Here is a 25,416-nt window from a genome sequence, read left to right as displayed (position 1 = left end):
GAGATAAGGGGGAAGGTGATAGAAGAAAGGGCAGATTGGGGGAGGGAGTAATCAGAAGCAAACACTTTTTATGAGGTACAGGTCAAAGGAGAGAATAGAATAAACAGGGAGTGGGATAGGATGAAGGGAAATGTAGTTAGTTTTTCACAACATGACTATTACAGAAGTGTTTTGCATGACTACACATATATAACCTGTATTGAATTGCTTGCCTTCTCAAGAGAGTGGGTGGGGAGGGAGGAAGGGAAAGAATTTGGAACCCAAAGTTTTAAAGACAAATATTGAAAATTGTTTTTACATGCCACTGGGAAGTAAAATATACAGGCAATGGGGTATAGAAATCTATCTTGCCCTACAGGAAAATAGAAAAGGAAGGGAATAAGAGAAGGGGGGAGGTAGGAAAAGGGAGGGCAGATTAGGGGAAGGGGTATTCAGAATGTTCGCTGTCTTGGAGTGGGGGAGGGGAGAGATAGAGAGAAAATTTGGAACTCAAAATCTTGTGGAAGTGAATGTTGAAAACTAAAACTAAATAGCTTAATTAAAAAAAAGAAATGGCTTCAAGTCTGTGGAAAACTTGTAAATGTAATCCTTTGTATCATGTGTCAATTATATATTCAAAATTTTAAGCTTTTCAACAAATTATAGGAATCTTCTCTGACTTTAAAACCCAATTACTTTATTTAGCATGTTCTCAATCAAAAAAAAATCTAACTATGTCAACATGCAGTATTTCTCACAGTAAACATATATATATATATTACAAAAAAGATTTATAATTCTATATATAAGAAAATGTGTTTTAATAGCATCAGAATATTTTCAATAATTCTTTTTAGCCTGTGGAATATTTAAAAGATAATACTATATTTTAGTTAACAGGTACATGATTATTTTACATTATTTGTTGGATGCTGTTGATTCTTGTATATTTTCAATGAAGACATGAAAAATAGAGTTGTTCTGCAATATCTCTATGTCCCATGTATGATATGCCATATTTCATATTGTTATATCAGATTTCTGCCTAGGATCTCAGAGAATTTTATAGCTAGTATCTCAGTAATCCTTCAAAACTCCTATAAAGTAAATCAGTAGCAGATGTTATCCTCCTCATTTTCCAGAAAGATTCAGTGACGAGTCCAAATGCCCATCTGCATGGAAATAATGCAGCTGAATATCTGAAATACTGCTAAGGACTCAATCCATGATACAAGTAGTAGGTGGGAGAGGTCTCTAGAGACACTAGCAATTTCCTGATCAGAAGAAAAGTCTAGTGAAGCATCCTACCTTCCTACTGCCTTGACATATCTATGAACCTATAATAGTGGAGCTAGTGTAGTGGAGAAATAAAAGGTATTTGGAAGCTTCTACCATGTCCTTAGTATATACTGGGATTTCCCAGATATTCTTATAGACTATCATCTTCAACTATGTTTAAAGTATTTACTGTGAACCATACAACAGTGGAGGAAAATTATCACTCTGTAGTCATATGATTCATAGAATTTACGTAACTTTTCCTGCTTCTCTTCTCTTCCAGGTGAATTTGGAGAGGTATGCAGTGGACGCTTAAAGCTTCCTTCCAAAAAGGAGTTTTCAGTAGCCATCAAAACCTTGAAAGTAGGCTACACTGAAAAGCAGAGGAGAGACTTCTTGGGGGAAGCAAGCATCATGGGACAGTTTGACCACCCTAATATCATTCGGCTTGAAGGAGTTGTTACCAAAAGTAAGGCCTCAGTGAATTTCTTTAGGGGAAACGTGTTAAGTTTATTTAACCTCACTTAACAATATTCCATTTTAGTCGTCCATCCACAAATATGAAATATTTTACCAAGTAGGACTTCATTCTAACAAGAACTACCAATTCTAGGCTTAACAGATTTCTATCATAAAGACAATATGTTAAAAGGGGGGGGGCATAAAGCCGAACAAATAAATAAATTAAATGCTATAGATAAAAGGGAGGGAGAGAATTGTAGGAAATGAGAGAATCAGAGGAAAGTAGCTATGAAAGGCAGCATAAGTGAAAGGTAGGATTAGTGCCTCTAATCTATTTGGCCTGGCTCCCATTTAGTTAATTTTCCTGAATTGGCCACATCTTTATTTAGGATTCTGAGTACTTAAATCCACATATTTGGGACTTGGAACATCTTTAAAAGTTTTTGAATCACTTAAGAGCTTTTGAAGGTAAAGATCAGAGCGCATCCAGAACTGTTCTGATGCATAGCTTCCATGAGATTCTAACTGCTCTAGAGATCTAAAGGCCAAGGTGGGAGCTAGTTTGGGAGAGAATTTTAAAGGTCCAAGAAAGTGTTTTAAAATCCCTTTCAGAAGCACTGACCCTGCTTTCCATACTTTTCAAACCCTCCTTCTGCTCAGAGTTTGCTTAACCTGAGAGAGGTGCCTTTTACGTGGTTGTAAGGATACCTAGGCTGGCTCCAGTTGCAACCAAAATCTACAGGGTGTACATCCTAGTTGCCTAAAAGTTCAAGGGTACTCCTCAGTTTAAAGTATCTAGGCAAGCTGTTTTTGTTCAGTCATTTCAGTCATGTCCTACTCTTTGTGACCCCATTTGGAGTTTTCTTGGCAAAAATACTGGAATGGTTTTGCCACTTCCTTCTCCAGCTCATTTTACAGATAAGGCATTGAGGCAAATAGAGTCAAGTGATTTGCCTAGGGTCACACAGCTGGTAAGTGTCTGAGGCCTGAACTCAGTGAAGGTGACTCTTTCTGACTCTAGGCCTGGCACTCTATCCGCTACACCACCTAGTGGCACTCTAGGCAAGCTGCATTATTAGAAAATTTCTTCATTGTTAATGCAAATGTTTATATTTGTGCATATATTTACATTACTTGTCATATAATGCAACTGTCCTAGTGCTAATTTTCATTTTTATTTCCCTTTAGAGGCAATTCTTCTGTCATAAAAGTGCCAAATATGAATGGACTTTGTTTTCTTATCAGAAATTCTTTAGGGAATTGCAGTCCATCCATTTTCCTTGGGTAGTATGGGTAATATAGTATGGGTAGGTTAGTATATGTTCAGGGATTCAACTGGATATTCAAAGCCTGACTTGAAGCACTGTTATTCATTTTGTTTTAACACTTTACCCAGAGTATAAGGAGACTATGGACCACAACACTATGAGGCTGCTTTCTTGAGGGTAAAAAATACTCTGATCAAATCATGCCATAAGAATTGTAGTTTTGAGCAAGATGTTAAAGGTTTAGATTTGAATTTCTGTATGCTCCAAAGAGGCAGTTATACACCTTGCTGAAGGATCTAGGAAGTATATGGTCAAATTTCACCCCCTTTACCACCTGTGGCATCAAAACAGTTTCTCAGAGTTTTCTTGCCATGGGTGACTCATCTCCTGCTGAAGTTAGGCAATATTTATAAATGTTTCTATAGGTATAGAATCAATTTCATTGGCAGGTTCATTTACTGTATTAAATTTAATTAGATAATAGAGTTCTTTCTCTCCAGAATAATGTATTATTGAAAGCATGCCATCATGTGTGGATTTCCATTTCCTCTAACTAAAATTAACTAGAATGGTATAAGCAAGACTTAAGCAGCAACCTTTGTTCTTCTTCTGAAGTGGCCTTCCTAGGAAAAATAAAATGATCATACCTAAATGCTCATAGTCAGTCAAGGAAATTCTTAAAACCAGCCTCAAATGTAGGAAGGGTGAAAAAAAGAAAAGAATGATATAAATTGTAAGTAACAGATGAAAAAAACCCACTGTATTCATGCTTGATCTTGTAACATATTCATATAGATTACAAATGGCTTATTCTCAGAGTAAGAACTCTTCATTTGATATATCTCCCTGGCCAAAGAAGTATATAAGGTCTGCCAAATCTGTCTGTATAAATCCCAGCAATCCTATATGTTGCAAACATAATAGGGTTCCAGACCCAGGATTAGATTGTGAACTTTCTTAGAGGAGGATTTAAGAGCTATTAGTCTGGCACATCATAACATCTGGAAGTAAAAAGAAATGACTTAGAATGAAGCTAGCATGGTACACTTAATAGTGAAGAAATGTAATGTTTTATAACCAAAACACATTCTTTTACACAACCCTAACTTTTTCTTTCTTTACAAAGGCCATGGTGTCACTTATAGAAAGCTGGAAAAATCACAACCTGATTCAGAGCTATATAGTAAACAAACAAAAAAATAGCAAAACTGGTGAATTGGATGAATAAACAAGTACTAATAATTCACATTCATATTTTACTTTAACGTTAATAAAAAGTTTTCTCATGATAGCCTTCGGAGGATAGTATACAGGTAATAGAAGTGTCATCATGCTCATTTTACATATGAGAGCACTATTAAGAACATAATTAAATAAGCCACCCAAGGTCAATGAAGAAACCAGGATGTCTAACTTAGGCCTTCTGACACAGAGTCCAATGCTCCTTCTACTACACTACAAAGAGATAATGCCAGAATTAGGAAATTAAGAGGTTTTTTAAATTGATTAATTTTGAGTACACAATCTCCAGTTCATGAGTGAGGGATTTCTCTGTCTCTGTCATTGTCTCTCTCTCTCTCTCTCTCTCTCTCTCTCTCTCTCTCTCTCTCTCTCTCTCTCTCTGTGTTTCTGTCTATCTCTCATTTTCACTCTCTCCCTACCTCTGCCTCTGACTATTTCTCTGTCACGTTGTCTTTGTCTCTGTTACTATTTTGTCTCCCACTTTCTCAGACTATCCAACATTGTTTTAAGCATGGGCAGTTCTGCTCATCATTACTCTTAATTGAATGCTTAAAAAAATATTATTTGAGACACTAAGTCTAATCCTGTCTCTTTTGCAAGTCAGTGTAAGCATGTTCTCTATTCAGTCATTATATTCTTGGCTTTTTTCCAGCTAGGCTATTAACAATTTTAATAGTGGTGTTTCTGTCCCAAAGGTCTTCGATATAAATGTTCAGGTTACCTTTTAACAAGAAAAGGCAGAAACAGTGTCTGACCTTTAGAAAAGCCAAAAAGTAAGAAATGCATTATCTTATCTTCTCTAAACCCCCGAAACAAAACAATATATACAATAATCCCTTATATAGCTGTTTGTGTCTGTGTGTATGTGTGTATGCATATATTAATGTGTGTGTGTGTGTGTGTGTGTGTATATATATATGTATATATATATACATATATATATATATATTCCTTTAAACTTATTGTAACAATTTTGTTTCTTTGTTTGAGTTAAGCACCTTCCCAATTGTAGTATCTATTAATTTTTTTCATCCAGTAAATTAAAGACATAACTTTGAAAGAGGTTACCGGGGATTTTAATCCTCAGATTTTTATTGGGGAAATAAAAGGGGGGGAATTGCTTGGCCTAACTTATATCATTCCCAAGGTCCTTCAAGGTGCCTTTCTCTCATGACACTGGGTTTTAGAAGGCTTGTATAACATATTTTGCCCAAACTTTTTAAGTATATACTTTGCATCATAGGCCTGGGCATTGGGTTGGTCGAATGTACCTTACATTACTTACTTTAGATGTGATGGGGTACATTACTTGAATAAGATATCAGTCTTTTGTTCCAGTGCTACATTAGTCCCTTGTTTCATATTTCTTCCTTTCTAAACTTGTCTTCTACATGAGTCTCAAGGGTGCTTTCTAGGTAGTACTCTTAATAGCCAACACACATGTGCCGCTTAGTTCACTAATAATTTGCAGAAATGTGTAGCCCGTTAGTATAATAAATTTTAGAAACACTGTTGACATAAGTTGTTTTCATGTATTAATGGTTGCATTTTTGATGAATGAGCGTAGAACATTCCTTTAAAGTTATATGGAACATGTGTTTCTTACTGTGTACATTTTAACTTAATGAATAAAATGAATTCTGCATTATCAGAGGACAAATAAGACAGAGGTGCTTTTTTTAAATGCTGGAAGTTTTTGTTTCTTTTCTCTACAATTTAAGTGCACATTTTTTCTTATGCAGAAATTCATGCCATGAAATAATAGTTTTGTTGTGTGTATTTATAAGTAACGTTTCTTTTACACAGCCAGAAGACACAATTTTAAAGGGTACACAATGAGGCACATTTTAACACTGACGATAAAGTGCTGAATGTCATCAAAGGCAGAATATTTTACACTGAAGCCCTTGTATGAACTTAATCTTCTTCAAGGACTATTTTCATATAGGTATCTCTCTATACACACATACATATGTACCACGCTATATATCCTTTGGCAATGTTGTTGTTATTCAGTCATTTCAGTTGTGTCCAGCTTTGTTGACTCCAGTTGGGTTTTCTTGGTAAAGGTACTGGAGTGGTTTGCCATTTCCTTCTCCAGCTCATTTACAGATGAGGAAACTGAGGCAATCAAGGTTAAGTGACTTGTCAGGATTCCACAACTAGTAAGTGTCTGATTTGAACTCAAGAAGATGAGTCTTCCTGACTCTAGGCCTAGTACTCCATCCATTGCGCAACTTAGCTGCCCACCCTTTTATTTAAAGTGTAGAAATTAAGGTCCAGACATTACATGATTCACATAGCAAATAGCAGAGCAAAGATTAAACAAAATTCCATTGAGTTCAGACCTAGTGCTCGTTCCCACTACATTTTGGTTTCATAAGGATTTATCAGATACCTACTGTGTACCAAATCTCAGTATTAATAGCTGGGGCTAAGGATAGAGTACAAAATGATAGAAAGTACCATCCCTGCTATCATAGATCCTCAAGTATAGTTGTAAAATAAAATAAATTGACATCTTATATTAGGGAGATACTATGTGTAAGGGAAAGAAGCTCTGTAGTTATTCAGTGTATTTCTGGCTCTGACACTTAGTTTTCTGATGTTGGGCAAGACACTTAAAACTTTGGAGCCTCAATTTCCTCATATATAAAAATGGCTATAATGATACTAGAATTGTGAGGACTGTGCTTTATCAACCTCAAAATACTATATACAGATTGAGATATTTTTGTTTAGGTACAAACTAGAAATAAATACTGGAGAATTCTAAAGTAGAGTGATGAAGGAAGAATGAGTAATTAGGTTATTGTTATTATTTAGCCTTGCACTATGTTTTGAAAGATGTGGCAATCGTTAACCAAGTTGAGTATTTCATATTTGATCCATTTGCTAATACAATCAGGAGAAGTAAGATGCCTTGAGAAAAATAGAGCTTGAGAAAGATTATCATCATGTTCTACAGTGATTTTATTGGATGTTCACAGAATGAGAATTTGGCTTAGTATATCACAGTCTTCCTATAAAATATTTCAGTTAAATAACTTCATAAATCAATTAATATAACTCTATCATGTAAATCAAAGTAAAATAAAGCAAGAGATTTGTGTAGCCGCCTTCATGGTGGTTTGGGGAGGTACATTTCTGAATTACTGTGTTCTGATTGGCTTTTGTCAGGTTCATTTCTGTTTGTGCTTTCTTGATATCACCTTCAGCCTGATTACGTGATGATAATAGCATTCAGCTGCCTAACAGTGTTAAGATTTTCCCCCCTTTTTCTTCTCTAGTATTCTCATGCATTACTCTGCTTTTTATGACTTTTAAAGTTAAATTCTTTTTTTGTCTTTTGGGGAGAGAGATGTAAGATTTTCGATGTTAAAAGGGATAGTTAGTAGTTGGTTCTCATTTGGAATTTTTAAATGATATTTAGGAATGTGTAAAGTATTTGGAAATGACTCAGTGAAAATAATTTTTATATATGCAAAATAGCAACACTTAGTAAGCAGTAAGTGGCAGGCTCCAACACTGGAAAATCTTTCATTCTTTCTGACTTCAACAGTTATAATTTTGTCTCAAATTTCCTTAATTTGGAGGGAAAAGATGATAGAAAAGATTCAGGATAGATATCTCATGCTGCATATGAAATCCCTTTGACTCTTTTTTTGACCTCTTCATTCTTTCAGGCCTAGGTTTAGAATAGAAAGGTTTCCATGGTCTTTACTGAGCCACTGAATTCACTATAGTAGATTAATTTAGTGTTCTTATCCTTAATTATGGAAGCTTAATCATTTATCTCTAGTCATCAATGAAAATAAAAATTAGGGATTTATGTTTCAAATTTATCACTGACTCTGTTGATTGGGATCCATTCCAATCAAAGCCAACCAACAGCACTGATTGAATGTCCACTATATGCAGAATTTTAATGCATAGTAGCAGTACTATCAAGAGAAGACATCCGCCTTGCCCTTAATAAGCAACTGAAAAAAATATAAGGATAAATGTAAACATTGGAATGAAGAATCAAATATAAATATGTTGAGTAATAAGGAGCTAGGTGTACCTGAACATTAGGTTGACAGGTGAGGATAGTCCAAAAAATTCCATAGACTATGGGATGGCAAGAAAGAATATAGTTTTATGAAAAGAGCTGATTTCAAATGAATGATTTTTTCAAGCAATTCCCATAATTTGTTGAAAAATCTTTTCTTCCCTAAAACTTAATTTCCTTAAGAAGTTCATGAGAACCTTTAAAGAATTGAAACTAAAGATAGATTCCTTATAATTTCTTTTCCTTCCATTTCTATCAGAATCTGGTTGCTGACTCTTACAAAATGGTGAAAAATATGTTTTAGATATAGAAGCTGGACTACATTGATGTGGAGATATTAATGAGAAATGAAACAATGAAAGTCTCAGAGCCAGAAGGCAGTCTGTATGTGTGTGTGCATGTGCATGCATGTGTGTGTGGATATACACACACATATTTTCATATATATATACACACACACACACACACACACACACATACACATATATACAGATATTTATGTATGTATATGTGTATATGTATACATATATATGCAAAGGTTTTAGGTAATGCGCAAACTCAGTAATGACCTATGTATACTTGAGTCTTGATTATATAAGGCACATATCTGCTTATTTTCTGCAGAGGTTTGGATTCATAAAGCATGTCAATAGCCCAGCTATTTTATTAGCAAACAAAGAATGCAGAAATTGGTTGTTGAGCAAGAACACACACATACATGCATGTATATATGCATATTTATATGTATATGCATACATACATATTTATATCTATACAGTCTCCAACTATCACAGTTTTCTGGATTTATAGATTCTCCCTAATAAAATGCTGTATCTGATATATTAAATAAAATTATGTAAAAACAAATATACAAACATATATAAACATGCATATATGCATGTATATGTATGCTATATGTATATATATATATATATATATTTTACATTCTCATGTTCATATAAACTATTAGCTTCTTCAGAGATCAATCTACAAGGACTGAATAAACAATGTAAAAGATCAAAGGCCAAGAGGAAGATATAAATTTTACCTTCCTTCCTGAATATGATTAGGTCAATTGCAGTTATAGGAGTCAGGAATTCCGTAGTTTCAGAGCATTAAAAAGCCTTTTAGACTTTACCAGTTGAAATAGGACAGTCAGGTTCTATGACTGAACGACAGTTATGAGTAATTGTGTTTCCTTACTGTCATTTATATGGATACATTCGTTGATTGCTGAATTGATTGTCAGAGGGAAACTTTTTATAGAATGGGAAGAAAGAGATTGTTTTCTCTCTCTCGGGAGAGATTCAGTTTGCTAAGTGAATTAAATATAACCTTTGAGGTTCTAAGTCTATAATTCATGTCATTCATGACCATTGTCACTTATAAGGATTAAAAATATAGAAAGCAGAGATGAGGCAGCAGAACAACGATTTGAGATTCATGAAGAAAAAGAAACATTGGGAAAAGTATACCATATAGATGGTTTCCAACTTTCAATTTTGTGAAGTAACAAAAGAACAAATCCATTTTAATTTTTTCCATATTACGGAATAGCTTTAATTTTTGAAATTTTGGGAAAGGCACCATAGATTATGAAATGATTGTTCAACCCCTTTGTTCCTTCCTTTCTACTTTGCTCATCTTCTGTGGACACATCATCTCTGAAAGTGAACAGAAGGACCTGCAGCCAAATTTTTAAAAACAGAAGCTTAGATCAGAGTCTTTAGAGATCATATAAACTAATCCCTTCATTTTATAGATAAAAATCAGAAAGCTTAAAGAGGTTGTGTCACACAGATATTAGTGGCAAGACTAGAGCTCATATCTCTTGACTGTCAGATGAAATCAGTTGTATTTCTAAAGAAAAGAAATTCTATGGTTCTAGGGCTCTTGCTAAAAGACCTTCCAGATCTTACCCATTGCAATACAGCAGACAGGTTTTAGATTGCACAACAAATATGAATAATTCCATTTGGTAGAATTCTGATGCACACCATAGTATTGATCAGTATGGGGACAGGGCCAGTAGCTCAAACAAAAGAGCTAATCCTGCCTCTGCTCTCTGGAATGTTCTTCTCTACTTTTAAAATTATTTCCATTGCCTTTTGGGTTACCTTAAAAAAAAATCACACACACATATCAGGGCAGCTAGATGGTGCAGCAGATAGAGTGCCAGACCTGGAGTCAAGAAAACTGATTTTCCTGAGTTCAAATCTAGCCTCAGATGCTTACTAGTTGTGTGAAACAATGCAAATCACTTAATCCTGTTTGCTTTAGTTTCCTCATCTATAAAATAATTGGGAGAAGAAAACGGCAAACCACTCCAGTATCTTTACAAAGAAAAAAAAACAAAAACAAATGGTGTCACAAAAAATCAGACTTGAGTGAAAAAAGCAAATATACACACACACACATACATACACACATAGTGACTAAATCACTATGAGATATATATATATATATATATATATATATATATATATCTCATTATTTTGTATCTGTAATAGTGATTTAGTCAGAATGTACTGTAGCATAATGGAGAGTGCTGCATTTAAAGATAAAGGACCCTGGTTTGAATCATGGCTCATGATTACAGTCATTACTTAGTATCTCTGAGTTTCAGTTTAGTTAGCTGCAAAATAAGAATTGGAGTAGTCAGCTTCTAAAGGCCTTTCTACTTTTTAATCTATAATTATATGAGATCAAGTAAATGAAAGATAAACTTTACAGAGCGATGGAAAATATTTTCTTAAGTTTAAGCTAATCTTTTTCATTCAGGGACTGATAATCATCTTGGGGCTTGTTCTATTGGGTCCCTGTTCTTCTCATGTTCCTTCTCAAGCCTTTTTTCTGATCATTTCAGGACTCATTAACACCTCTACAGAGGAGAAGAAAAGAGATGTAACTGAAATCAGTTTCCTACTTCATTCTTTATTTTTTTTTATTCTTTTGAAACTTGTTAGCAGATTTAATAATAACTCTAACTTAGGAGTTAACAAAGTAAACTTGAGGCCTTGGATTATTGTATGTTTCAGTGGTTTGCATGATCATTGATGTTAATATATTCAGTCAGATACTGACTTACACTAAAAGGTATTGGAAAAGAGCACTGGATTTGAAGTCAGATGAGTAGAGTTCAAATCCCAGCTCAGCCATTTATAATCTCTGTGACCTTGGGCAAGTTACTTAATGTCTCTGGGCCTCAGTTCTTCATTTGTAAAATGGGGGTGGGGGCCAGGGGAGGTACTGATTAGATAACTTCAAAGTTTCCTTCCAGTTCTACATATAGATCCTGTGAACCTATTAATTGAATTTCAGATACATTTTCCCAAAAATATATGGTTATGTCATCCGTCATTTGAGAAAGATATTTAATCATTTTTTGCATATATTTCAGGTAAACCAGTCATGATTGTCACAGAATATATGGAGAATGGATCCTTGGACAGCTTCTTAAGAGTATGTGCAACACTCACTAATGAATGACGAGTTCCACTAATGTTTTTCTTTAAGATATTCCTTTTAATGATTTTTCTTATTTTTAAATTATCTCGGTAAAAATCTTATTCTTTTTTTCTACAATGTCTCTATAGTTTGTATTCTAATACACTCATTTATATTTTGACATCTTTAGTTATGCTCACATTAAAACAATCTTGAATAGCACTTAAAAATTATTAACTGCATTCTATCTGCAGAAAAAATGATCTGATGGACTAGCAATTACTATTGTACGTTGGAATCATCTGGGCAAAATTAACAATTTAATATTGTGACATATCCATCAAGTAACAGTAAATAGAGTATTGTCTGAATTTTTTTACCTTGCCCAATACAAATGGAATTAATTGTTGGCACTGTTACAGACAACCTCTTATATTGTTGCAAGTTCTAGATTTTCTGTATTTAAAGGTAAATTTTTATTGATAGAAGCTGAAATATCCTGAGACAAAGTGGTAAAAAGACTATAAAATCATATCCTCTTCTTCCAGCACCCAAATATTAATGTTTTCAGATTTATTTTCCTCAAAGCCAAACATGAACAACTCCTTCCTCATATGTTGTATGCTACCTCAATATATGTGAGGTAAAACAATAAATAAGAAGCACTGTAGAGAAATTTCATAAATAATGTCCACCTAGAATAGAAGTGCTCCTTTAGTTTCCATCTCTAAAGCAGTCTCTGCTGCTTATTAGAAGCCCATCCATCTCTTAAATTGTTCTGTCTCTTCAACAAATAAGCATGAACCTTGTATTACACCACTGGAAGGTGACATATTCTGTCTTTATAAGAATATCACTGCACTTCAGTACAACTGTTAGATTATCCAATAAGCAAAGTTTGGTTTCAGAAATCAAGCTAGCTATCTTAGTATACAAGGCCTGCAGATCCATTCATTTAATAGGTATTTCTTGAATGAACACTACCTTGGAAGTACTGAACTAGAGTTCCTGCTCTAAAAGCATTTAAAATACACTATATATACATATTATATGTAGTACTAGTCATGTAAAATAATCTCATAGAAGTGTCATGTTTATACACATACACACATATATATGTAGTTGCATTTAACTACTAATAAACAAATGCTAAGAGATAACTAATTTCACAATTTTCCTATGATGCAGTGTTTCTGTACATACTTTCACATACTCTTTCTACTGTCAAATACCATAAACTAACAAGAAGGAAAGAAAACATAGTTAAATGGTAATTGATTTTTTAAAAAAAATCTATATTGTTATTCCCATGATAGTCTATCATGACATATACATATGTATGTATATATTTTATAAATTAGCATGTATATATTTATGTGTCTGAAGAACTATGTTCTTCAGTCTTAATGAAGAGCCACATGGTAGGATGACATTGGATTTAGAGGACCTGGATTCAAACCTTACCTCTGGTATCTTTCAATCCATGCAACCTCAGGTAATTCATTTTTCCTCTTAGATCTACTTCCTCTGTAATTCAAGAGGGTCAGACTACATGCTCACTATGGTCCCTTCCAGCTCTAAATATATGAACCTAGGATATAATCTAATCCCACCATCTTACAGTTAAGAAAACCGAGGTCAGTGAAGGTAAAATTACTTGCCTGAGTTTTCTCAGGAATCAAGGCAAGTCTTCTGAACCTAAAACTGATGCTCTTTTTGTTACTGCACAGTTCCTTCAGCTTGGACTAGATAGTCTCCAATATCTCACATTTTATGATTATCTGATTCCATGGAAGACACTTTCAAGGTCCCTTTCTAGTTGATCTCTGAACTTTAATGAAAGGTTCTGACCCGTGTGCTACATGAAAACTATCAAAGTCCCATTTTGGCACCCAAAGCTGATAAGAAGAAAGGGGACATGTTTTCATTTTTTTTTAAAGGACTTATTGATTGCACGTAATCCACTCTACAAATCTGTTTTGTTGCTGATGTTATCACTGTTGTTTTTAGCCTATGGCGTTGGACAGAATGCAAGTGCAGTTAGTCTAAATCAGGCCTACACAACATATAGCCCGCAGGTAGCATGGGGCCTGCCAAACGATTTTGGGGGTATGCAAAAAATGTAGGGTTGCCATGGTACCCTCTCCTGTTTGTCATGTGACCCATAGCAACCAACCATGGTCAGTCTGTCTCTAGTCTAACCTATATGCTGCCTGAACCTACTGCCAAGCTGTGCAGGTTTGGTCTAAAGGCACCTGATTAAAAGAGTCAATATCCAGCACTAGAACCAGAGAATTTTGTGGAGAAACTGACACTTATTAATCACATATTTCAAATATTTCTCAGAAGCACGATGCCCAGTTTACAGTAATCCAGCTAGTAGGGATGCTTCGAGGGATAGCCTCTGGAATGAAGTATTTGTCAGATATGGGCTACGTTCATCGTGACCTCGCTGCCCGCAACATCCTTATCAACAGCAACCTGGTGTGCAAAGTTTCTGATTTTGGCCTTTCAAGAGTTCTAGAGGATGACCCAGAGGCTGCTTATACAACAAGAGTAAGTTGTACTTTTTATCCTTTATTTTTCATCTCATGCTGATTTGTATTAAGTCTAAGACATGGGCCAACCCAGCCAAATAAGCTTTACCAATCTTTTCTTTTTTCTCTTCTTTAAGGAGTTTCTTACTTGTCTTAAGAATATATTGGAAAATTAATGGATTTTTTCATAAGATTAGTGGACATTTTCTTTACAAATCTGACTGCAATCTGAAATGTAACCCCATTATAATCTTCAGGCTTTCTTCTTGCCTAAAAACAAACAAGTTCAGGCTTGCCAATTTGAAATTTTCACAGTCCTTAGGTTGCTTTGACATATACTCTGGCTGCACAATGAAAGTTTGACAAGCACTCAAAATACCAGAACATTTGGTAGAGTGTGGAAAATCGGTATATAAATTCTGTTATTATTTCAATTTCCTAAATTCTACAGTTACAATTTTTTTTTCTTCTCCATGGGCCATTGAGCAAAAGCTAATTCTTTTGGTGGACTGTCCCATTTTGATTACCCAACTAAAGACCTTCTAAACTAAAACTTTAAAACTCCCAGACCTGAGTTCAGCTTAGTACCCAAACAATAATAGGAGAGGAAAGAAAATATAATTACACAGCATTAACGGATGCATTCCTAAGAATGTAATACACTCTGTCATATGAATTTAAGTGTTGGCATTCTCAAAGCAGTGTCAGTCATCACATTATTTTCATGATTTTCAGTCACATCATGAGCTAAATTTGCTTTTCTTTACATGAACCTAGATGTTAAAGAATGTTGCATTACTTATTATTTTTGTCCTTATGCCTGCTAGCAAACTTCTTTAAGCTGAAAGCAAGAGGCGTATTAATATCCAGCTGCCCAATCAATATAGAACAATGATTACCAATAAACCCAGACTGTTGTGCTCCACAATGTTGATTAGATTGGAAAGGTTTGGCAAAAATCTTAATCTAAATATTGAAAGTTTTCTTTTCCATGATCACTAGCAAAATCAGTCAGCCACCATTTTTTTTTCATTTTAAGTTTCTTTAATAATAGCAGCTCACCTATGGGAGTCACATTGTTACTCAATAGGATTATATTTTTTTATACTTAATTTTAGTTTTCAACATTCACTACCATAAGACGTTGAGTTTTATATTTTCTCCCCCTCCCACTTCTATCCCCTTCCAAAGATGGGGTGCAATCTGATATAGGCTTTATTTATACATTCATATTAAACATATTTTCATGTTAGCCATGATGCAAAGAAGAATTAGAACTAATAGGAGGAACCACGAGAAAGAAGAAACAAAACAAAACCACAAAAGAAAAGGAGAGCAAACAGTATGCTTCCATCTGCATTCAGACTCCTAAATTCTTTCTCTGGATGTGGATAGCATTTTCCGTCGTGAGTCTTTTGGAGTTGTCTTAGATCCTTGCATTGATGAGAAGAGCTAAGTCTATCAAAGTCAGTCATTGTACAGTGGCTGTTACTGTGTACAATGTTCTCCTGGTTCTGCTCATTTCATTCTGCATCAGTTCATATAGGTCTTTCCAGGTTTTTCTGAAGTCAGCCTGCTCATCATTTCTTATAGCACAATTTGAAATTTTCTTATATCATTTCTTATAGCACAATAGTATTCCATTACATTCATACACCACAACTTGTTTAGCCATTCCCCAATTGATGGGTATCCCCTCAATTTCTAGTTCTTTGCTACTACAAAAAGAGCCAGTATTATTTTTGTACATGTTGATCCTTTCCCCATCTTTATGATCTCTTTGGGATATAGACCTAGAAGTGGTACACAGTTTTATAGCCCTTTGGGCATAGTTTCAAATTACTCTCCAGAATGGTTGGGTCAGTTCACAACTCCGCCAACAAGGCATTAGTTTTCCACTTTTCCTGCTCTTTTCCAACATTTATAGTTGTCCTGTTTTGTCATATTGCCTGATCTGATAGGTGTGGTGTGGTACCTCAGAGTTGTTTGGATTTTCATTTCTCTACTCAATAGTGATTTAGAGCATTTTTTCATGTGACTATAGATAGCTTTCATTTCTTCCTCTGAAAACTGCCTGTTCGTATCCTCTTACCATTTATAAGTTGGGGAATGACTTATATTCTTATAAATTCAACTCATTCCTCTCTATATTTTAGAAATGAGGTCTTTATCAGAGACACTGGAATCGGTCACTATTTTGCAGCACAATATGATTTATTTAATAACTAAACTAATATCTGATGCCACACAATAATAAATGGAAACCTGATAGTTTTATTTTGTAGGGAGTTCTTAAAAATTTTTATTTCACTCATATTTCATCTACTTTTTGAAGATATTCATAACCCCATTGGCTGAGCTACTAAAATAGTCCTTGAAAAGTCCATACTCACCGTGTCTTCCTTATGATATTTTCCTTAAAAGTAAAACCTTTCAAGGGGCAACTAGGTGGCGCAGTGGATAGAGCACCAGCCCTGGATTCAGGAGGACCTGAGTTCAAATCCAGCATCAGACACATAATACTTACTAGCTGTGTGACTCTGGGCAAGTTACTTAACCCCATTGCCTAACCAAAAAAAAAAAAAAAGTAAAACCTTTCAGTGTAATTATTTTATTTCAGGTCATTTTCTTAAAATTTTTAAACCTTGATTATCTTGAATTTTCCTTCCTTCTTGAAATCATGTCCTTGTTGATTAAAGGACCTAGTGGTCCCCATGTCCACGGTTAATAAATTTCAGCTCCAGGGAACATTAGAAAAGGCTATTCTTCAGGAAATCACTTTGAAACAGTGATCTCATTCTAGAGCCCCAGCAATATAGAAGCCATTTTGGTTTTATTTTCTAACAGAATAATTTATAGCTGTCCTACCACTCTGTTAGAGGTTTTGTGAAAGTAGATGAAGCAGATACCTAAAGTTCTTGGGCCTTAGTAAAGTAAAAGGGATAAAGTACCTTATTGTTCTTCTTGGTGTTTTTTTTATATTTCTTTGGTTTTTGCTGAAGCAAAAATTAATCCATTTTATTGCTATTGGATTTTTTTCTTTTTTGGGGGGGGATTCTCAAATACTCCACCAATCCCAAATCCTTGATTTGCATCTAGTCAATATTATCAAATGGATATTCTGAGATATTTAATATTAGTCATCCAGGATATTCCTGGAACATTCCCACAGTCCTTAGGGAGCAACCAGTTCCTAGTTTAAAAAACAAAGGAATGTGGCATTGACATGGCATTTTTTAAAAAAGAACTAAATTCATATATTTTTAAAACTACTAAAATAACTCTTGTGAATGTGAACTCTTTAAAAAAAACTTCCTAAATACAAGGTATAGCCATAAAGTAATGTTGCTTAAAGCGTGCACACACACACAGACACAGACACACAGACACACACATGAACATAGCACCTAACTTGTTGTTGACATCTGTCCTTCATTGTAGTCATCTTGAGAGACCATGCACTCATTCCACTGATGCTTTTATTACTCAAACAAATCATTCTGTGGGGATTTCCTTCAAGAGTGGCTTAAGGGTCACTCAAGAAAATCATTTGCAATACCTCTTTGGGGAGCACTAAATGGCCTGGTCACTTAGCTACTTTAGTCACTGAACATGACTACAAATTATCATTGGCTCTTTCCAAAAAATTAAATTCTTCTTCAGTGAATGAAAACAGTTCAGCATTGATATTGCCTTGAGGAATATGAAATAGGAACTCAGTTGGATGTCTGAATTCTGATTCATCAACATTGATTTATCAATAAATCAGTTACAAGACTTTTATAATCATATATCTAGATACTCAGCTAATACTTTTCATATGGCATCTTAAAATCATCAGATTTATAAATTAGAGTTACATGTGCTGATTTAAATAAATAAAAACCCCTTTCCTTAGAGGAAGAGATTCAGGATAAAGAAAATGAGGAAATTCAGGGTTTTTGATTGTTAGCATTAAAGGCATTTAAATGACATAGCACCAAATGCAAGGAAGCTACTGTTAGAAATCTTACCTTACCATGACATTGGAATAAAGGTTTAAAGATTGAAATATAGTTCCTCCAAAAGTGAAATGACTTATTAGGCTTTACCCTGTGGTGTGAAGTCCAGCGAGGTGGCACTGTAGATAGAGCATTGTGCCTGGAGTCTGGAAGACTCATCTTCCTGAGTTCAAATCTTGCTTCAGACATTTACTGACTATGTGACTCTGAACAAGCCACTTAGCCCTGTTTGCTTCAGTTTCCTCATCTGCAAAGTGAGCTGGAAAAAGGAAATGGCAAACCACTTCAGTATCTTTGCCAAGAAAAGCACAAATGGGATCACAAAGAATTGAACACAACAGGAAAATGACTGAACACCAACAACAAACTTGAGTGTAGTGGTACGACATAAGTCTGAAGAAATGAATTACCTTCATTCCTCTAGTCCAGGCCAGCACACCTGTGGCCCATGGGCTGCTTACTCCCTGCAGGCACGCCAAAAGTTTGTGGGTGGCCCCTCCACATTTTTTGTCACTGCCAGAAATCTTTTGGTGGGCCACAGGTTGTGCAGGCCTGCTCTACTTATATTTCCAGTGGCCTGTTTAGTTGAACAAAATCCATAAAAATAGTGATAGGGACTGTTCGTTGTTTTCTCTTTTCTCATTTTTTAAAATTAGAAATTTTTGTTTTTCACATACATTCCAGCATATTTTCCCCAACTGTAGGCTACTGCCTTCCTAATTCTCATAGACCTCTGATTTCATTGAGAAACCTTAAGAAACTATAATAATTGAAGCATTTAAGCATGTTGCTTCAAAATATTTACTTAGCATCTATAGGCAAGATGCTATATAGTTGGTACTTTTAAAATATATAATATTTCTGGAGGAATAAAACTGCCAGCATCCAAAACACTCAATTTATAACCAGCATTGGCATTTAATGCAGCTACTTCAGTAGATAGACGATAGAGGTTAGAACAGTGATTTAATTGGTTTAGGAAACTTTCAGGGAGTAGAACTCCCTTTATCAACGTGAGTAAGCACCATCCCTGCAAATTATAGAACTAGAGTTTCATAGGGAACTGAGAGGTTAGTTGACTTGCCCAGGTTCACACAGCCAATAGCTATGAGACGTGGTACTTGAAACCAAGTTTTCCTGCCTTGGACCAACAGCTCTCTACCCAAAGTTCTACACTGCCTCTCTATTTTGGTAAACATTAATCAGTAAAACAATGATGCTGAATGTTGAAATAGAATAGGTTGTCCAGGAAAGGTGTGAAATTTGGATATTCATATCATACCTGCAGTGGGTCATACAGAGTTGCAGCATGAACTTGAAAGTCCTTTTCGTTTGTTTATTGTATTTTTTGTTGTTTTTTCATTTGACAATATTTCTTAAGCTAATTTTTTTCCAATTGCTGCATTGAGAACAAACATCAGAGTGCTTTTGCATCCCACTTCAGTTCAAGTGAATTTTAAGAAAAAAATAATCATATATTTCTGGTTCTTTAACACCAATCTTTTTTTTTAATTATTATTCTGACTCATTTTAACTTTATCCCAATGTTCTCTGTAAAAACTATTGAATCCCAAAGAGTTTTTTTTTTATTTTTAGTAAGACATTCTCTTTGCAGATAGGTTGGCATTGCATGCACATGCATGAAATATGCCTTTCTCCATTTATGGATGAATGCATGGGTTTTGTTCCAGAATCAAAACTTCAGAGCTCACAGTTTTGAAAAAGATGTTAGCATTCAAGTCAATGCTTAAGTTGAACTTTCAGAGCACAGAGTATGGGAAAATGAGAGAAAGTTAACAATTTTGTGGTTAATTTGCTTTTCAGAAGTTCCAGTCATACTGGACATTTTGAGGGCAGGAAAGGTCTAGAAATAGATTTCAGTTGATTTGGGAAATTTCCATTGTGAAAATTCTCTCCACCAAATACTGATTATCAATTTAGGCTCTAGTCTGTTATCTTATAAAGAGATTTATCTCTCCATGGCCACATAATTGTATATGTCAGAGGCAAAACTTAAATCCAGTTCTTCCTTATACTAACATGGGCCCTTTATACACCATGTTCGTCTCAAGAGTCATATAATAAATGTATTTTGAATTGGATTAAATCTAATTACTTCTGATTCCCAAATTCATTTTATGACTTGATGTGTTGCGTAATTGGTACTAGAAACAGGGCAAAGTAAAGTCATTCTGAAAGCCTAGTTTACCTGTATTTGTCAATTCTGCTACTAACTTATTTACGTATGTGTTGTGAGCAGCCAAGGTAGCAATTAATCAAGTGACTTCTCTGATTGAATGTGTATTGCCTCTTGCCACAACTAATCTATAGCCAGGTTCCAAATGCTATATTTTCAGATGAAAAAGACAGTCATAAAGAAACAATTTTTAGTGGATGGAGGACGTATTTCACAAAGTCAAGCCATTATTGTAACCTGAAAATGGCAAGACAATTTAATTTTTACCTACTAAAACTTTGTCCTTAGTTAATTTCCTTCTCTACAGTGAATGTGGATAATATTTGTGGTATCTCTCATAAGGCTGGAATGAATAAAGCCAATAACATGCTTAAAATAACATATAAAACTTAAAGTGATTACATAAACATCAACTTTATTATCATTATTATTATTGTTGCTAATGGGTAAGAAATGAATGATGTTTCTACCAAATGACCAAATATTCTCCTGTCAGAATATATGAAAATGGAAACACGTTGAATTTAGCTCTTAAATACATAATTCTGGTCTGCATTTCACACTTAAAGAGTATCAGCATTTAATTTTTATAAGCACAGCCAAGTTCCAATTGAGCAGCTACTGGATACATTCATCTTCCTGAGTTCAAAACTGGCCTCAGACACTTGCTAACAGTGTGACCCTGAGCAAGTCACTTAACCCTGTTTGCCTCTGTTTCCTTGTCTGTAAAATGAGCTGGAGAAGGAAATGGCAAACCACTGCGGTATCTTTGCCAAGATAATTTCAAATGGGGTCATGAAGAGTCAGACACAATAACAAGGACAATGAGTCCTGTGAAGTAGTCTCAGTATATATGAATTTGTTCTTTTTGAAGTTATAATCATGTACAATATGGTGATTTGTTATGGTTCAGTGGAAGTATGCAATGCTGATTTGAATAGTGTCACCACTTCACAGGATCCATTATTTTTACTAATCAAGAGTTAGCTATAGTCTAAATACCATAGGATTTTTAAAAATGAGGATCATAATATTCATGTTACTTTTGAAGTTAAATGATATGATTCATATAAAAAAGAATATTTTAATCCATTTTCACATTTGGATTAATTGGTCCACACCTTTGAATCCCCATGGTTAGCATTCACTCCACAGAATCCATAGTTTATTTAAAGGCTCAGTTTCTGTTCTCTTTCCCATGGGAAGCCTTTCATGTTGTCTTCCCTAGTAAACATGTAAGTTCCTTTAGAGTAGGGACTTTATCCTTATGTCCTTGAAACTCAGCACAGTGCCTTGCACATAATAGGTCCTTAATAGATGCCTGTTGAATTGCATTGCGTTGAATTGAGAGCATTAGGGTAGACTTGACTTTGTCAGTTTTCTGTACAAACAGGATAATGTCTTCTCCAAACAAACTACCTGGTGGGATGCCATTATCTTCAGGGCATCCGTCTTTCATTTGGCATTTTCCCAGAATATTCTCTATGACTCTGGCAAAGAGCTTTGCTGAGAAATGACTCCCTATTTTCTGTTTCAATTGATACTGACAATCACTGTATCATTGAACAAAGCTACATCTATAGCAGCAGCTATCAATTCTTGTATACTCACATATTGTTTTGTTCATCTGAGTCAAATGTTTTTCCCCTAATGACTGAAAATAAACAGACCTTGACATCCTTATATTCTCCAGTCTGTTGTGTGACTGTGTAGATAACTTCATTAAAACAAAACAAACAACAATAGCAAAAAAAACCCTGTTTGTGAAAAGCTCTTTTTTTTTCTTTTGATAGTTCTTCATTCAAGTCAGGTCCACTAACTAGGTATCCCCCAAGCATCTGTCCTGGGTACTGCATTCTTCTCTATATCATCTCCCTTGGAACTCAGCAGTACTATGGATTTAATTATTCTACCTATTCAGATGATTCCCAGACCTATATATCCAGCCCTAACCTGTCTTCTGATTTCCAGTCTCAGATGAACAAATGTTTCTTAGGTATTTCAAACTAGATGTCACATAAGCATCTTGAATTTAACATATCCCAAAGAGACCTCATTATTCTCCCTCCCCTCCAAAAACTTCTTTTCTTTCTGACTTCTCTATTATTGTTGAGCACTACTACCATTCTCCCAGTAACCCAGACTTAAAACCTCAGTGTCATCCTTGGCTTCTCTCCCACATTCAGTTCATATATCCAGTTTATTGCCAAGTCTTGTTATTCACAGTTCTCCTGTGTATAAAATCACACTGCTGTAGGCTCTTCTGACCTTACACTTGGACTATTATAATAGCCTGCTGGTTATTCTCCCTGTCTAAAGTGTCTCCCTACTCTTTCCCGTTTTCTCCCAGTGCCTTTCCACTGAGATTACCTCCAATTGAGAATGTAAGTTCTTTAAGAGCAGTTCATATTTCAAATAACTCTAATACTAATGAATAGGCATCTACTCTGCTTATCTAGTCATTTCTGACCCCCATGTATTTGTATAGTTGTCTATAAGTGCCATCCTCCGTATTTCTGCCTATGAAAATAATTTTCTGTCTTCAAGACCCTTCTCAAATTCCTCTGCTTCCATGAAGCCTTTCATGAGGCATTTTGCACTTTCCCTCAGCCAGAAATGTCCCCTCCCTCTCTATGTAACTTTGCCTATTCAAGTATTACAACTTGAAGTTGCTTGTTTACATGTCTTATCTCCATAATAATTTGTAAATTCCTTGAGGACACGGACTACATATTTATATTTCCTTTTGTGTGTGTATACACACGCACACACCCCAATAGGTGTGTCTCGGTGGGCCGAAAGTTTTGGCTAGGTATTTAATTCTTACTCTTCTCCATTCTGGCAAGGGAGTAATTAGTTTTTTCTCCCTTCCTTTTCTGTTAGAGGACGCCTGATCCTCCTGGACAGTCATTCCCATGCCCAACATTCCTTTCCCTCAACTCTTTTTAAGCAGTCATACCTAGCAATTTAGTTAAAAATGTTCTGGCACTAGTTCCTTGGATGGAATTGATTCTAATACATAGCTACAAATGTTTGTTAAATTACGTAGATTTTTATCAGTTATTCTGGAAGATGAATGTCCGTTATAATATATATGCATATATTTATTTATATCTTAGGAAAAAATATCTTCCAACTTGAAACAATTGACTTACCTGGACACTTTTGGAATGCAATGCATTTGTAAATTAGTAAACTGTTTTTAGAAGAAAAATATGAAATGTGGACATTTAAAAGGACACTAACAATAAGAAACATTCTCAGAGTGACACATGATTTTTACAATTATGCTGGGTTTTTTTAAACAGTGAAATATACAATATATTGCATATAATACTTAAAATTTCTGGATGTTCACATTGTATCTGTCCCCAAAAGTTATTGAAAAGTCATTTCTTTGTATTTCATTAACTGGATCAGAATGTCATGACTTATAGTACAATGAAACAAAAATTATGCTACCTTTCAGGAAATCCTATGCATTTCAAATAATGAGAAGAAACTTCAAAGTTCCAAGGTTTGTATCTTTGCAGCCTTTGAGCAAACCTCTTTATCTTTAATCCCTTAGGGAATCAATATCTGTTGGGTCCATTGGGCTAGTGGTCTTTAGATTTAACTACTAGGGATTAGGGAAGATGGGCTCCCTTGAGAAGTCTTATTGGATTCCCCTTCATCTTTCTGCCTAATGAATGGGTCATCAGATGATGTCTAGATTCCTGACAATTTGATAAATTTGTAGACCTTAGATTGAACAACCCAATCCTTTTTTCTCCTTCAATTATCCTTCCAGCAAAATGGGTAGACTATATTTTTTTTAGTGGAAGCTCCAGTAATTCAAGTTCCTCAACTATACAACCCAAAACCTTTTGTCATTTTAAGTATAATCTAACACAGCTCAAAATTAGGAGGTGCAAGTTTTGGTTAGGAAAAGATTGTTTGAACTTAGTAGAGATAAACATTTAAGAAACCCTCATAGATATGGAAGTATTATCTCTAAATCCCCAAAGATTTGCCAAGAACTTACCTTTTTTTTCTTTTAGAAACTATACCTCCCTCCCTTCTCTGCCCCCAATCCCTTCAAACAAGTAGAAGGAACAGAATTCAGTTAGGTTCCTGAAAAATTTAAGCACCTTAGCCAAGATGTTTAATTCAAATCAATCAGTCTATAAAAATAAACAGGTTTTCATTGTGATTCTTACGCCCACTAAATACTATTTACCATTCCTAGCTAGAATGAAAAAAGCTTTGGTTTATTTCAACTAACCTTGGAGTTGAATTTCAATATTCTATGGCACCTTCACAGAATCTCCAAGAGTCTTATTCACACAACTTCCATGTATCATTCTTAATATACTTTTAACCTCCTTACAACGAAAAGGAGTAAATTATCAATGCTGTGATTAAATCAAGAAGTGAAATGGACTAGAAACTTCAGAAATAGCTAAATATTTTCCTGAGCTTTTGATCCTATCAGAAAGGAGCAAAGTTCATAAATCTAAAGCCTCAACAGGAAAAGAGAACAAAATTTCTCTTCTCTGATTAAATTTTGTGCTTAAAGAGAAGTTGTTATTGGAAGTAATAGACCTTAGGGCTGGCGTAGATCTGACGGACAAATATCTGATTGACATAATATAAAACAAAACTCCAATTCAAATCTTATCCTATTATGTATAAATTAATAGTACCTATTGCGGTTCTCTTTTTATGAACCTTGTATACCCTAGCAGATACTATTTCAAGTAATTGTTTAGCTATATATCTATTTTCATGAGAATGCTGTACAACAGTCTGTAAAGCAGTTTACAAATAAACTTATTTACATTATGATTTATTAAAATCCCAGAAGTCACTTTGCCCACCCAAAATAAAGTGAACAAGAGATTTAACATCTCAACCTATCTATAAGAATAGTTTTTTTAAAACAATAGCTATACTGAACTATGAAGTAATA

At 34.7% G+C, this 25,416-nt stretch overlaps 1 protein-coding gene across 1 annotated transcript in view; it reads left to right on the top strand.

The window, feature by feature from the left end:
• EPHA3 (EPH receptor A3) overlaps nucleotides 1–25,416 on the top strand; it is a 436,320-nt gene that overhangs the window by 366,981 nt on the left and 43,923 nt on the right. Inside the window, exons 11-13 of the mRNA XM_020974820.2 lie at nucleotides 1,541–1,726; nucleotides 11,684–11,745; nucleotides 14,077–14,286. Coding sequence (XP_020830479.1) covers nucleotides 1,541–1,726; nucleotides 11,684–11,745; nucleotides 14,077–14,286 — 458 coding nt within the window. The remainder of the gene's footprint in view (nucleotides 1–1,540; nucleotides 1,727–11,683; nucleotides 11,746–14,076; nucleotides 14,287–25,416) is intronic.

Source organism: Phascolarctos cinereus, unplaced genomic scaffold (genome assembly GCF_003287225.1).
Source record: "Phascolarctos cinereus isolate Bilbo 61053 unplaced genomic scaffold, phaCin_HiC Scaffold_7;HRSCAF=346, whole genome shotgun sequence".
In the NCBI taxonomy this organism is placed as follows: Eukaryota; Metazoa; Chordata; class Mammalia; order Diprotodontia; family Phascolarctidae; genus Phascolarctos; species Phascolarctos cinereus.
The sequence above is the reverse complement of the archived record's forward strand: the minus strand, read 5'-3'. Positions and strand labels throughout refer to the sequence as shown.